General features: G+C 40.5%; 1 protein-coding gene across 1 annotated transcript; it reads right to left on the reverse strand.

Moving 5' to 3' along the window:
- Window positions 1–3,306: 3,306 nt before the first annotated feature.
- Window positions 3,307–8,893, reverse strand: ATP6V1F (ATPase H+ transporting V1 subunit F). Its single transcript, XM_063448334.1, has 2 exons — window positions 8,634–8,893; window positions 3,307–5,157 (listed from the first exon to the last, which is right to left on the reverse strand). The coding sequence occupies exons 1-2, from the start codon at window positions 8,795–8,797 to the stop codon at window positions 4,956–4,958; spliced, it is 366 nt and encodes a 121-aa protein (XP_063304404.1). The 5' UTR covers window positions 8,798–8,893; the 3' UTR covers window positions 3,307–4,955.
- Between the last annotated feature and the right edge of the window lie 7,499 nt (window positions 8,894–16,392).

The raw sequence follows: 16,392 nt of genomic DNA on the forward strand, positions 1-16,392 counted from the left end.
TGGGGCCACGAGACATGGCCAGTGGCCACCCCGGTTGCAGGGGTCCACAGGTTCACAATGTGTAACTCTTCTTTAGTTCAGTCAGTCTGTTTCCTGCTCTGCTGTTCAGAGATCTCCATCTTGTCCCAATGGCTGTGTGTTGATGAATATATACTGGGGACTGCTAGTCTTATCCAGTTATTGTAGATAGGAATGCACTATAGTTAGAGGTTGATTGTTGTGTGGTTTTGTTTTGCCTTGGTACTTAATGGGGACTGCTTGTATTTAATGAAAATAATGTTTTAGTATGCTGTATTTCCAAATAAATGATTAGTATAGAAGAGGAACCTCTCGCGTGTATATATCACCTCTCATCCTTGCTTGAGAAAGCATTACCAACAATTTACTCCTTTCCAAAGCCAAAGCTCCAACACTGTCACTTAAGTTATCTTGATACCTTCAAATGTGCACCAGAACGGCTGAGTGTACCTGGAGGGAGTTATACGCTACATTTGCCTTCTGGCACTATACGTTTGTGCTGCACTCTTATAGTTCCGTACTCTAATCTTGTAAAACACTTCTACTTTATCGCCTTAATCATCATCTACTCTTATGTCCCCAGGATGCCTGTTCCAAATATTAAACACAATACTTCATTCTATTGTGGCTCTGTCTCTCACCAGTCTCTTGATTTTGCATCCTGTTTTAAAGAAAAGGAAAAATATCGTAAACCTTGCCCTTGCCCAACTTGCTCTGTATCCTGACTCCCCATCTATCCTAAGCTCTCTATCACCTTCTACCGAGGTCAAGATTTCCACTCTTCTTTAGTCCTGCCACCCTACCACATGTCCTCTTGACCATATTGCTTATCTCAGTCAGTCTTTGCCATCTGCTTTTATACCATCTGGTATATCTCCCACTGAATTTAAGAATCCCTACATCTTTAAAAAAAAATAAACAAAAAACAACTTAACTTGATGAATTATCTCCATCCAGGTACTGGTCCACCTTCCTTCTACCATTTGCTGACAGAAACACTAGAACATTTTATCCTGTCCAACTTCGATGAAACCAACTCACTCCTTTCATATCTGTTTTTGCCAGCTTGATTGAAACTGCTCTAAACATGATGACCAATGACTTAAAGGACCACTATAGTGCCAGGAAAACAAACTCATTTTCCTGCCTCGATGGGGTCTTTGGGTCCCACTCCCGCCAGGCTGAAGGGGAAGGAAGGGGTTAATCACTTAAATTTCTCCAGCACCGGGCTCCCTCGGCGCTGGGGACTCTCCTCCCTCTTCCGATGTATTCAATCAGTCCATAGGAAAGCATTTCTCAATGCTTTCCTATGGACGTTGGCGTCTTCTCACTGTGAGAAGCGCCTCTAGCGCCTGTCAATGAGAGAGCCACTAGAGGCTGATTTAACCCTAATGTAAACATAGCAGTTTCTCTGAAACTGCTGCTTACAGCTGCAGGGTTAACCCTAGATGGACCTGGCACCCAGACCACTTCATTGAGCTGAAGTGGTTTAGGTGCCTATAGTGGTCCTTTAATTACAGAAAAATCCTATGGTAAAGAGTATACTACTTTAAAAGAATAGATTCTTTTGACACTGGGGTAAATAAGCTTCTTCTCCTCACCCTTTGCAACATTGGCCTCCCCTTCTCTGCGACAATACTTTCCTGGTTTTCATCCTACCTTTTGAAGCACTTATTAAGTGTCTTCTTCTCTGGAGCCACCTCCTCCCCTCTGCCTCTGTCAGTAACCTTACTTACTCTTTTTGATTTCGACAGCATCAATATGCTGACAATATTAGATTTACCTCTCCACCCCTAACCTCTCTCCTACCCTCATGGAAAGCACCACAAACTGCCTCTCTTCCATCTCCAACTGAATGACTTCCTGCTTTCTAGCACTTAATCTGTCTAAAACTGCAATCCATTTCATTTTCTCCTCCATCTATCTATGTGCACGTCAATGGAACACCTACTACCCCAACTCCAGACTGCCTTGGCATTACTTTTGACTATGGTCTTGCCTTTTCTCCTCGTATGCAATTCAAAGTTCTAAAACTAACCTACATAACAATAACTCCACTCCTCACTAGTTTCCTATTTACTCAACAAATGCACCCCTTCTCCTTCCCATTGCTATGCAAGGAACCTTGCCATTTGTTACACTTAAAACAATTTTTTTTTTAATTATGTATATTTTCTTCAATACTCTAACTCAAACACTACTGTTATCTGACCAACTGCTGATCAACCTAATTTGTGAGCTGCTGCAGTTTCAGAGAGAGCAATCGCAGTAGCAAACAAACTGGATTAAACAGCAGTCGGTCAGATAACAGTAGAGTCTGACACAAAATGGCCAGATAAAGACAAAGCCAAATTAAATAAATAAATATAAATCATAAAAAAGCAAGTTTCATTAAACAATTTTTTTTTTTTTTTTTTTTTTTTAAGTGATAATTTTACATATGTTGTCCTCTAACTTGCTTTAGAAAATGCCAGCACGGTACGTTGCGCTCTGCTGTGGCACTAAATGGGTTAGGTTCACCAAGCTGTGCATGATTTAGTGCCTTTTAAGTTTCATGTGAAATATAGAATTTCCGCCAGAAACTATTTTTGCAGCCTAGATGTTTTTTTTGCAGCGAGCTTTGGCACTCCAGATGTTTTGGACTACATATCCCATAATGCTCTAGCAGTCATAATGAAGAAGGTCATATGTCTCTCCTCCACAGTAGCTGCTGGAAATTAACTTGAGTAGCTAAAATCACAGCAGCCATATCTGTACAACTAAAATGGCACCCCAAAATGCATAGTGCCGGCTTCTTTGAGGATGGGAGGCTGTAGATGCAACTGCTCACATCCATTTCCAGTGGTCATATTTGTATTTTCCCTGGCGCACCTTTTGTCTACAATATTCTGAAAGCTAATAAGCAATGCATCTCAAAAAAGAGAGGAAAGGGAGGAGTACAAAGCAAGCATTGTTTACTGTATACATTATGTTTTTGGTGTAAACAAGCAAGGATTTGTGGACAAAGTATATAATAGTAAGTCAAAGAGGTACTGAAGAAACACAAGTATTGACCATCATCATGTTTATTAAAGCAAATATGTCAGCTTAAACAAAAATGAGTGCAACGTACATAAAATCAGGGAAATAAATAAAATTCACTACTGCACAGGGGGAAATCAACTACCACATTGCACCAAACAGTATATATTCAGCAACAAAAATATTTTAAGTAAAATGATTTATCGCTATAGCACATTACTCTAGCACTGGTCTTGATAAATATCAGTTGCTATATTGCATGGCTAGATGTTTAAAATAGATAGGGAGAATATTGCACATGGCACTTTGTTACAGTGTGGTATTTAAAATTAAGGATATGCAAGATCCAGCAAAGTTCATTTGAAGTGTGTAAGAAAGGTCTTCAATGACAATTTATGGTACATTGATATTAAAGCAACCCTATTGCATTCAAGATGAGTATTTTTTTAATCCAGCGCTCAAAACTGTATATTATTTTTTTTGGTAAATTTTTGTTTTATTAAAGAGTTTTGTGGCATTACAGAAAGAAAGAAAGAAAGAAAGAAAGAAATGCATTAGGTTAGTATGGTGAAACATGCAGGTTTAGGCTTTGGTTCATGTCAGACAAATCGAGATGCGCAGATTTCTCAACAGGCCGTAAAAACACGTATCTGTGGTTTGACTTTTAAAGGTTTAGCATGAGACATGTATAACAGCGTTCTCTGTTTCTGTTTGACATGATTTTTACCAACTTTGCTCATTCATTCTCCAGCTACCTATCATGCCTTTCTGGAGGTAACTACCTACACGGGAATGTAATCGTTTTATCCACGTGTTTATGCAATCTAGTGTAATACAATTAAGGAGTATACAACTTCCCTAATCTTTTTTGTCTGCGGGTCCACAGGGTGTTGTGTGGGGCGCATCGGCGGTTATAGTGTTGCCCGGGCCTTCGTCCCTGTGGGTCGCTCCCCAAATAAACCTGGCATCTGCTCTGCCAGCTCATCATCGTCGTCTTCGGTTGTGCTGAGGAGTTTGCCGCCTCAGGTAGTCTATGTGCTCCCACCACCCCCTCTTCTCCGCCCACGGTACTCTAATACGGAGGAAGTGTCCCCGTGACTCCCATTCAGTGTGGAAAACTGTATATGGTTTATGTTTAAGGAAAACTGTTCTAAAATAAGTATATCTTAACACAAACACTTTGCTTCTGAAAACTTAAATTTAACACAAATCAATTTCTATTTCCATTCATTCTCACCCAGCAAACTCCTAAATATATATTCATACATACTTTGGATATAAACCCAAGCAAAGTCATCAAACTATAAATATATATTTCCATTAAAAGTCAATGGAGATGCATCATAGGAACTTGACATGGATAGAGGGTGCAAGCTTTTTATATAATTATTCAATATGGTGGTGGTCATCAGCTGTAAGCTATTGTTTTATAAACCGTCTCCATTCTGTTTGCTAGAACAGTGCCTTAATTTCTTATGCAAGAAACGTATGTATGCATGTATGTATAAAAGAAGTTTCCTCCTTGGTAACAGATTGGAACATTCATAAACTATATGAATAACTAGATAATATACATTTACACAATAGTTTAAAGTATTATTTGAAATAATTTGTATCAACACAATTCCACTATATAACGTATACCTTATGTTTGTTGATAGAAGGAAAACATACATCATTATTATTATTAGTTTTATTGTGCAGACAAAAAAAAACATTCATTAAAATTTATTTACTTATAATATATTAATGCTATCAACTGTTTTGGATATATAGGAATGTTTGGACAACAGGAAAAAAAACGTTCAACATTTCTAGGAAAGTACACACTTAAGATTTAATTCAACCAAATGCCACAGGAAGGACTGAAGGATTCAGCAAGAGTTAACTTGAGACCTACAACTTATGCTGCAGAGTTACCGCAAGTCATCAGAGGTAAACATGCCTTTGGCTCTGCGTAGGATGGAGTCCTTGTTTGCATCATATGGGTGCTCTTTGGATGGAATTTCAAGCACAGCAGGGATGGAAAGATTGTGGGCATCAATAGCATGACGGATCATCTCAGCAATGAACTGGTTTATTAAGATAATCCCGATATCATCACGATTTAAGAAACTCCTGCAGGAATAAATAATGCATGTAAAAATCAATGCTAATGAAAAGGAAGGCTCAGAATATTGTAGCTACTTTAAACCATCTAAAATCCAAGAACCAGGCAAGTAACCAATTTAATGATTAATTCACTAAACAGAAAGTTTTAGACCAAAAGGGTCAAATTGAATCTTCAACCACACACTCATTGAAGTGGTCTGGATGCATATTTCCAGGTCCCTTAACCCTGGAAAGGTAATTATTGCAGATTAACTGAAATAATTACCTTCATGGGTTAACTCCACCTCTAGTGGCTGTCTACCAGACAACCACTTGAGGTACTTTCGGGTTGTTAGTCGACATTTGGCCACCTTACGCTGGCTATGTACGATGACATCGAGCATTACCCGAAACCCCATATGAAAGCACTGTACAGGTGATCCTTACTTTACGACCTACCTGTTTTACAACTGCTTGGACTTACAACCAGCTCTCTAGCGTGGGGATTTGAGAGATTCCCCAGGTTAGAGAACTGATCTATGTCCGGGGGAGTTTCCCTTTTATACAATTCATGAGAAGGAATTATAAATGGTCAAAGACAAAATGTACAATTTACAGAAAGGAAATTAAAGTAACTACCAAACGTAAAGTTCAAGATAGTCCCTTCAACTCCACTGCCGAGAACGTAAATCACAACAGCTACTTTCAGTTTATTTCATATAAAAGGCTGAGTGGTTTAAGGAGTATTGAATGCAAGGTCATAATGGCAGAATGCATAAATTAAAAGTTATTATTTTTTTTTTAATAACAGAATATAAAAGTTTTAATTCGCATCAGAGTAAAAAATATGAATTTTGAAACATTATACAATGTAGTAGATTCAACAAAACTGATAAAAAAAATTACCTGTTTTAAAACACTACAAAGACAAATCAGGACTCAAAAACTAAAAATTCCAAGTTCATGAAAAATAAATTGTTTAACTTTTGTAAATGTGTGCTTTTGTAGCTGCAGTTAATATGAATTTAAACTGTCTGAATAGTCTTCATATTTTATGATTAAAACTGGTGCAGGTTTTATACTGTTTACACCAATATAACAGTTTTCATTTCCTATATTTTTAAAAGGGCTGGCAGTTTTGATTTGGTAGATTGGTTATCTCATATCAAATCCCATGTTTGTATGTTAAACAGACTTCCCTGGCTGCATTGCAATAAATAACATTAGAAAAGCTGGTGTCCAGCAGAAAAATAGCTCCAGGCACAAGAGCAATGCAACCACTTCTTGTCTCAAACCTGCAAAAACAAGCAGGAGTTGTTTTATCCAACAAGTGCCAGTTTTTATGATTACAGCTAGTGATATACAAAACACAAAAATTCCAGCTTTTCAAAATCGATGCCCTACACTGCAGGCCAGAGGTCAAATCTCACAATCAGGATAGACGAAAGAGGAACAAGGCAGTATGATTAAAGCGGCTCTATAAGAGCAATATTACTGAGTATTTCAGAATGACTGTGTTGGAATTAAAACACAATCAAAAGTTATAAGACAAAGTAAGGATGATCTATTCTGAGGTTAACAAAAGACAGTTTTTCGTCATCAAAGTTTTGATAATTTTCATCTTATTATTCATTGAGAGAGTTGATCTATGGGGATGCCACTGTCTTGTAGGTATGTAAATTGCCACTCATGTTCACCCAGGGCCACTTAACCACGAATGAGGAATTCAACTTCAGATGTCTTTGCAAAATTAATTAAAGGTCATAAAAATGACAAATTCACTTTAACACTACTGTAAGTTGTTTGAGGAACCATTTTTTTCATGCAGGAAGAGCAAAAGAAATATAGGGGTTTATTCACTAAACACCGTTTGAAAGTGAAATAAAAATGGCATTGCAAAATTAAAGTCTAGATTACTTTTTTCCACACCAGCTATTTTGTCCCAAATTTTGCAAAACCAATACAATTTGTTGTTTAGTAAATTAATCCCAAACAGGGTTATTCCAAGTGGATTTTACATTTTAGACCAAAACTGAAAGCACAACTGACATCAATTAAACTATTGTAGATTAAGATTTCAAATCGAGGTATTTCACAGAGTGTTAAAAAAAAAACCAAACAAAAAAACATCCCTGTTGGCAAACTGTACACATGCTTAAAATATTAAACTGCCTGGATTCAACACTAATTTCTTCATAGTTTCTTTGTACCCATGTCCAATTACAATCTGAAATGCATTGTCCAGGGATAAAGCAAGATAAATACACAGCAGCACTGGGTGCTCAAGGCCCCAGGATAAAGGTGATGTAATCCCACTTAGACCGCACTTTGTCCTGATAACTCAATGGGTGATCCTTCTTTCCTCGAGGGGTAAATTGGGGGCTGACAGATCTCCATCACATGCCCCCATTACAAGATGTCTCTGATAAGCTCCTTGGGCAGAGCCTGCTCTAGGTATAGTATTCTATATTATCTGATTAGCTCATAGGGCAGAACTTGCTCTAGGTATAGTATTCTATATTCTCTGATTAGCCCATAGGACATAGCCTGCTCTATGTATAGTATTCTATATTATCTGATTGGCCCATAGGACAGAGCCTGCTCTATGTATAGTATTCTATATTCTCTGATTAGCCCATAGGACAGAGCTTGCTCTTGGTATAGTATTATATATTATCTGATTAGCCCATAGGGCAGAGCTTGCTCTTGGTATGGTATTCTATATTATCTGATTAGCCCATAGGACAGAGCTTGCTCTTGGTATGGTATTCTATATTATCTGATTAGCCCATAGGACAGAGCTTGCTCTTGGTATGGTATTCTATACTATCTGATTAGCCCATAGGACAGAGCTTGCTCTTGGTATAGTATTCTATATTATCTGATTAGCCCATAGGACAGAGCTTGCTCTTGGTATGGTATTCTATATTATCTGATTAGCCCATAGGACAGAGCTTGCTCTTGGTATAGTATTCTATATTATCTGATTAGCCCATAGGACAGAGCTTGCTCTTGGTATAGTATTCTATATTATCCGATTAGCCCATAGGACAGAGCTTGCTCTTGGTATAGTATTCTATATTATCTGATTAGCCCATAGGACAGAGCTTGCTCTTGGTATAGTATTCTATATCATCTAATTAGCCCATAGGACAGAGCTTGCTCTTGGTATAGTATTCTATATTATCTGATTAGCCCATAGGACAGAGCTTGCTCTTGGTATAGTATTCTATATCATCTGATTAGCCCATAGGACAGAGCTTGCTCTTGGTATAGTATTCTATATTATCTGATTAGCCCATAGGACAGAGCTTGCTCTTGGTATAGTATTCTATATTATCTGATTAACCCATAGGACAGAGCTTGCTCTATGTATAGTATTCTATATTATCTGATCACCCTCATAGAGTTCCACCTGATGTTTATATGAACCGCTCCCAGTAATCACAATGTCTCCCCGGTATCCGACTGCCCAGCTCCCTCTCACACCCCGGCTGGCTCACCGGAAGGTTTCCTCTATCTCCGTCACGCTGGTCTCCTTCTCCACCACCAAGAAGTTCGGTTTGCGGTTTTTATTCAGCTCTCCGATGCCGCCCAGCAAGAACCCGGTGCAGGTATCCTCATCTCCGATCACCGCGATCAGCTTCCCCCTGGCCAGGCCTGCCATCTTCAGTCCCTAATGAGTGATACGATACGTCCTTCCCGCAACTCGGCCTCAGACTGCTGACACCGGAATGAGGCGCGTCATGTGACTGCCTGAGCAAGCCCAGTCAGCTGACCTCCCAGTCAAGGGGGAGGGGGGAGCAGCTCAGCTCAAACTTTATTTACACAAAACAATACATTCCATTCCCCAGTGTTCTGAGAGCAAGCTGTTTGTGTGTTTTAGTAGGGTTGTAACTGGTTCTCCATCACTCACATGGATATAGTCTATTCTGAGTATGGAACTAGCTCAATGTGAATATGCGATTTCCCATACTGCTAATGGACCTTGTTTCACTTGTGGCCAGCTCCTGTATGACTAGGGTGGGCACTAGACCACTCAGAATAAACAGACTGGTTTACACACTGCTAACAGACCATACTGCCTTAAATCAGTAAGGATTAGAATTAGACATTTTATGATAAAAGAACGAGGCCCCATCCTGCAATTTTTAGTCCTGTATAAGAACTGAAACTATTAAGTTAAAACGTTATAGTTCCCATACTGCTAATGGAACGTTCTACACTAAAGGAAAATAATAGTGTTTGTTTTGTATTCCTAATACTATAGTATCATCTTTCCTGCCCTCCTCCATGGCAAATAAAGGTTTTAAAAAAACAACCTGTTTTACACTTACCCAATTCCAGCACTTATGTCCCTTGACGCTGGATCGAGCATCTGCCTTTGTAAGGTTAATAGAACCGGAATACTGCTCCCAGACCACTTCAATGAGACAGACAGGTCTGGGCAGGGCCGCCATCAGGGGGTGACAACCATGACGGCCGCCCGTGCCCCACGTGTAGCAGCAGAACTGCCGCAGTTGCACCGGGGCCCGCCGGGTGGCCCACACACTTGCATATCTTCAGGGGCCCGGTCAGCGCTGTGGCCGCGTAATAGCGCGACCGGGCCCTTTAAAAAAAATAAAAATGCAGCCGCAGCGCAAGTGCTGCTCACTCTGCGCGGGATGAGAGCCAGCATGGAGGCCAATGAAGAGGGAGAGCCGCACCGACTCCCATCAGCCCCAGCCACCGTCCTGCAAAGAAAAGGTAAGAAACAGGAGGGTGGCTGGAAAATGAGCTCTGTGTGTGTGTCTGTCAGTATGTATTAATGTATGTATGTCTGTATGTCGTTATGTATGTCTGTGTGTATGCATGTATGTCATTATGTATGTCTGTGTGTCTGTATGCATGTCTGTATGTCATTATGTATGTCTGTATGTCATTATGTATGTCTGTGTGTCTGTATGCATGTCTGTATGTCATTATGTATGTCTGTATGTCATTATGTATGTCTGTGTGTCTGTATGCATGTCTGTATGTCATTATGCATGTCTGTATGTCATTATGTATGTCTGTATGTCATTATGTATGTATGTATGTCTGTGTGTCTGTATGCATGTATGTATGTCTGTATGTCATTACGTATGTCTGTATGCATGTATGTATATATGGGAAAAAAACAGAGTGTATAGGCGCTCGCTATAACGTGGTGAATCAGTGAGGGCTGCTGTATACAATACAAGTATTCCCAAAAACCTTGTATATTAGTGAAACAAAAAACATACAAAATATGGCGTATACTGCGCCCAAGGGTAATACGTACATACACCTCTGAGGGGAAGGTTGGTAAAATACCTCAAAATAAAAACAAAGGAAAATAATAGTGCAATACAGTTTGTAACAGTGCAAGTATTAGTGCTGGGTAACTTTAGGAAAATCACTCACATAGGGTAGAGCTATAAAAGAGCTCTACTTTGTTCAGCGTGGACGGTATAATCCCCGTCTAAGGATACAAGCTGGTACAGATGATTTTGATCCTCCAGGTGAGAATATATAAAAAAACAAGAGGGAGAGACACTCTGATAGTGTAGTAAGTACTGTAAATCCGGGATAGTTGAATAAAGGTATTGTACTTACAATTTGTAGAGCAAGACCTGCTCTAGTGATTACAGCATGGGTGGTACTATCCCCACCTAAGGATATGATGTTCCATATGTCATTATGAATGAATGTCTGTGTGTATGTATGTCGGTGTCTGTATGTATGTCAGTGTGTATGTATGTGTCTGTATGTCCTTATCCATGTGTGTCTGTATGTATGTTAGTATGTGTCTGTCTGTCACTATGTATGCCTGTGTGTCTATATATGTGTGTTCCATCATATCCTTAGGTGGGGATAGTACCACCCATGCTGTAATCACTAGAGCAGGTCTTGCTCTACAAATTGTAAGTACAATACCTTTATTCAACTATCCCGGATTTACAGTACTTACTACACTATCAGAGTGTCTCTCCCTCTTGTTTTTTATATATTCTCACCTGGAGGATCAAAATCATCTGTACCAGCTTGTATCCTTAGACGGGGATTATACCGTCCACGCTGAACAAAGTAGAGCTCTTTTATAGCTCTACCCTATGTGAGTGATTTTCCTAAAGTTACCCAGCACTAATACTTGCACTGTTACAAACTGTATTGCACTATTATTTTCCTTTGTTTTTATTTTGAGGTATTTTACCAACCTTCCCCTCAGAGGTGTATGTACGTATTACCCTTGGGCGCAGTATACGCCATATTTTGTATGTTTTATGTATGTATATATGTATGTCAGTATGTCTGTATCTCAGTATGAATGTACGTATGTCTGCATGTCATTATGAACGTATGTCTGTGTGTATGTGTGTATGAATGTCAGTGTCTGTATGTATGAATGTATGTATGTATGTCTGTCAGTATGAATGTATGTATGTCTGTATGTCATTATGAATGAATGTCTGTGTGTATGTATGTCGGTGTCTGTATGTATGTCAGTGTGTATGTATGTGTCTGTATGTCCTTATCCATGTGTGTCTGTATGTATGTTAGTATGTGTCTGTCTGTCACTATGTATGCCTGTGTGTCTATATATGTGTGTATGTCTCAGTATGTGTGTGTCAATATGTATGCCTATATGCGTGTATGTCTGTTTCAGTATGTGTGTCTGTTATTATGTATCTGTGTCCTTTTGTATCAGTGTGTGTGTCTGTGTATGTATTCCTGTGGATGGGATTTTGAGGCGGACCCTGTGGGCGGGATTGGAGGTGAGCCCCCAGGGGCCCAGACCCTGAGTTGAGTTAGGGGCCCCAAAATTTCTGGTGGCGGCCCTGGGTCTGGGTGCCTAGTTTGTCTTTAAGTCAGTGCAGGTCCTGCGACAGGTGTTCTAATGAGCCTTACCTGGAGTTGCTAGGTTCCTAAACAAAGCTGGATTAAGATTTCCCAGAGCTCTAGGCAAGTTGCCAGATGTGGCCCTCTCCTTGAGCCTTTGGCTCTGTTTCTGTGAGTGATGTGTGTGTGGAAGAGGGTGAGAGCTGCAGTAGGGGGTGTTTTGTGTTCTCAGTCTGGGCCCTAGCCTTGTTTACCTAGCGGGTAATCTGGCTCTTTTCCTAAGGGAACCTGAGCTTTAGCCTGAAAGCAGAATTGTATTAAAGACACTGGTGCTCCTTTTATGCTCCACTCTTTATTTCCCTCAACAGCAAAGAAATAACATTTTAAAAAAATCATGCTCTCAGACGCTATTTGCATAGCCACACCTGCGTTTGCGTACTTAAGACATAAGCGGTGGCCATTTGGTTGGTTTCCATATACTATCTGCGGTTGCCATCTTCATCTTTACAGTTTTTGTCCGGTCCTTACAGCAGCCATTTTCTTGGCATGTTTGCGCCCTTTTGCTCTGCCTTGCCCCCTGACTGCCCTAAACTCAGAGTTGGTATTTAGTTTTGGATGACTTTGGACTCCCTGCAACCTCTAGCATTCTACACTCCTCTTTTCTCATTTCCTCACTCTGGTTTATTCAACACTAAGTCTTTTAAGTGGTTAGACTATTTGGGTTTAGGCTATTTTAGTCTTTCAGTTACTCCTCCTGTTTGGGGTACCATGCAGTCTAATAAATAACTACCTCTCCCTTCTTAGCCACAGGCCACCCTCAGGTCCCTGTAGGGACTTCCCTTATGGCATCTGGGCATGAGGCTGATTTTCCAGTCTCTGAGAAAATGCAGGCTATGTTTGACTCTTCCATGTCTAGATCCATGACTAAAGCCTTGGTATTTGCAATGAGGATTATGTCCAGCTCGCTTTCCTAGACCTTCACGCTGGCCTTGTTACAGGTCCAGAGATGGGTTCCTTCAACCTCTCAAGTGATAGTGGCATTTCCTACTTCTTAACCTGCACGCCACGGTCGTAAGGCCTTGTTCAAATTTAAGCATTCCTACAAAATGCTTAAGATTGTCACTGATGGCGCACAATTTTAACCACAGTGCAATAGAGCCACTAGCCTGTCAAAATTAGCTAGACTGTGGAAACAGGCTAAAGCCCAAATAGATTAATCAGATTAAGATTTCAATGATGTAGAGGAGGATTCCCATGAGTGCTATTTGGACCTGTCAGATGAACTCTCTGACTCTGATTGTGAATGTGCTGCGGGGAGGGGCAGATCCCCTCTCACAGACTAGTATAGAGAATACTTCTGAATTGCCCTTTTTTGGGTATTAAAGGGAAAATACTGGATCCGCAGGGTGAACCCTTGTTTGACCCTTATGACTTGCGTCGTCCACAGTCAGCTGGTCACACTCTGAACACGTTGCACGCTATGTTGCTTCCCGTGTATGCGAACTGTTGGAAAAGGTGCCCCACATTTCCTGATGATATCTGTAAGAGATCCATGGTTGACCCTAAAATTTCTTAGCAAGACTGGTTGGAAGCCCAAGAGAGGCATATATTTCTCTCCAAGATTTCAGCCTCTGGCCACGTGGTCGACCTGTAACCATTTGAGGTTGGATCCATGGATCCAGAGATTGGGTTGTCTGATTGGAAATGCGATCCAAGGAGTTCCACAAATCTGTCCTCTTTAAAATTGAGTCCAAATTGATAACCTGGTGCTCACCGTACCAGGTGCTCATACTAAAAGCTTCCTTTTTGGGGATTCCTTTGTCAATGTCATCTGTCACAAAACTCAGGCTCATGTTCCAACCGAACATATTTGCCAGGGCTGATCCCTGGTCCACATCGACCTTCTTCCCACAAAGTGCTGCTTCAGGACAAACTCACATTTTTATGATTTCTATGGTCTCATATTACTTCAGTTCTCCAAACTGTAAAGTTTATTTCCCCCTCCCTCTGACAAACCACCCATTTTCCCCTTATCTACCTCCCATAACACTAGTCGCATCATCATTTGCGGCCCCAGCCCACATGCTAATCCGATGGAGATGGGTTGTCAGGGGGCCCATTCAGCACTGCAGCAATTTAACAGCAAGACCACAAACTGCACTCCTCCCAGCTAACACTGACCAGGAGGAAGAACAGGGAACTCTGACTCCCATCAACCTGAGCCACCACAGCAATATTTCACACACACTTTTCATTATTGCTCCTTACCTTATGTAGCATCTCCCTTGGGTCCTTAGTGATGCCACAATATGACATCATATTCCAGCACCCAGCTCACACTTTGACATGCTTGCTTTACATCTCATCTCAATTTCTCATTCATGTGCTTGATCGTACTCACCCTTGCTATCCTTCATCTTACCACTTTCTCATCCCAATTTCTCTGTCAAGTACAGGCATGGGCATATGTGAATCCTGTTTGGTCTCACATCCAGAAACAAACCAGTCAGCTTAGCTTTTGATATTTACCAGTGTCATTCCATCCAAGTCTACATCAGACATGAGTTATTCTAAAAGTGAAAAGTAGAATTCTTATATTTGAAACAAAGGGGGGGGGGGGGGGGGAGGAACAATCACATTGAGTTTGCAAAACATATTGTTGATCTTATGTGTTAGCACTGACTAGTCTCCCATCCAGAAACAAACCATGGATAAGTCTGCTTAGCTTTTGATACTTGCCAATGCCAAGCCATCTCAGACTAGAGGAGACACAAGTGACACCTAAGGTGAAAAGTATACTTCTTATGTTTAACCCCTTCAGGACCGGCCTGTTTTTGCAATGTTGTACGTTAAGGGCCAGAGCAGTTTTGACACTTTTGTGGTGTTTGTGTTTAGCTGTAATGTTCCTCTCTCTCATTTATTGTTCCCATACAAGTTATATATTGGGGTTTTTTCAGGACAAAAAGGGCTTTCTTTAATACCATTATTTGTATCATGTCATATAATTTGCTTTAAAAAAAACCCGATAAAATATGGTGAAAAAATGAAAAAAAAAAAGTTTTTTGACTTTTGCTTGAAAAATCTTTTACTTACCTACGAAAGCTAATGAAACAAAACTGCTAAATAGATTCAAAATTTTGTCCTGAGTTTAAAAACACCTAGTGTTTATGTGTTTTTTTTGCTTTTTTTTTTGCAAGTTATAGGGCTATAAGTACAAGTAGGAAATTGCTGTTTCAAAATATATATTTTTTACATTTATCAATAGTGACAAAAAAAAAGCAGACTTATCCATGATTTGTTTCTTTATGGGAGACCAGTCATTGCTGACAAATAAGATCAACAATAAATTTTGCAAACTCAATGTGATTGTTTTCCAAAACACCCCTTGTTTCAAATATAAGAATTCTACTTTTCACATTGCATGTCACTTGTATCTCCTCTAGTCTGAGGTGATTTGACATTGGCAAGTATGAAAAGCTAAGTAGACTTATCCATGGTTTGTTTCTGGATGGGAGATCAGTCAGTGCTGACACTGTAGTGGTACTTACCCTTTCCAGGGGCCGGCCGGGGTCTTCTGTTCAAGCCGCACGTGGCTCTCCTGCTGCACGAGCCGCGTGTGGCTCATCCGACAGCTGCAAAAGGAATGTGGGCAGTGACCGCGAGAAGCGGTCATGTGTCCTGCCTGACTCTAAGAGTGTGCTGCGGGTCTCGGGCACGCTCTTAAAGGGACACTGGGAGCCTAAATTGGCAAAGGCCTCCCATTGGTCCCTGTCATGCCACACTCCCCATACACTTACCTTTTGGGGGCGTGGATGTGACAGGGACCAATCAAAATAGATGTTTAGGCATTTATACTCACCTTTTTCCCTTAGTTCCTTGCCCTATCGTGGTTTCTGTTTCAGTTCCCTTTAGCGCTTGTTGTGTTCAGTTGTGTTCCTTCGTACTTGACCTTCGGCTTTGTTTCTCACTACGTTATCTCTTTATCCTTATCTGTTCTGTTTGCCGGCTTGCTGTTTACTATGTACCAGACCCCGGCTAGTCCTAGTTTACGCTGTCTCTTTGTGCCCTTGACCTCGGATCGCTCCTGACTCTGTACTTCTCCTATATACGCCGAGTCCGGCCACTCTAAGGTCCGGTAGACGTATCTCCCCTCTGTTTTGTCTTCTGTTTAGTTGAATTCTGTGTGTTGGGGTATATTTTTGTTACAGACACATAAGATCAGCAATACATTTTGCAAACTCAATGTGATTGCTTTCCAATACACCCCTTGTTTCAAATATAAGAATTCTACTTTTCACTTTTAGAGTAACTCGTGTCTGATGTAGACTGGGATGGATTGACATTGGTAAGTATCTCAGGAGGAGAGCTAGCTATGACTTGTGTTGGGACATCTGTAACCACTCCACATCCCATTAATCAGAC

The sequence above is a fragment of the Pelobates fuscus genome, chromosome 3 (genome assembly GCF_036172605.1).
Source record: "Pelobates fuscus isolate aPelFus1 chromosome 3, aPelFus1.pri, whole genome shotgun sequence".
Lineage (NCBI taxonomy): Eukaryota > Metazoa > Chordata > Amphibia > Anura > Pelobatidae > Pelobates > Pelobates fuscus.

What these genes read in the sequence shown, in the direction of transcription:
- ATP6V1F (XM_063448334.1), bottom strand. Translation starts at nt 8,797, where the DNA reads ATGGCAGGCCTGGCCAGGGGGAAGCTGATCGCGGTGATCGGAGATGAG. An exon ending in GAGATAGAGGAAACCTTCCG is followed by an intron (nt 5,158 to 8,633) that starts GTGAGCCAGCCG and finishes TTATTCCTGCAG; the next exon opens with GAGTTTCTTAAATCGTGATG.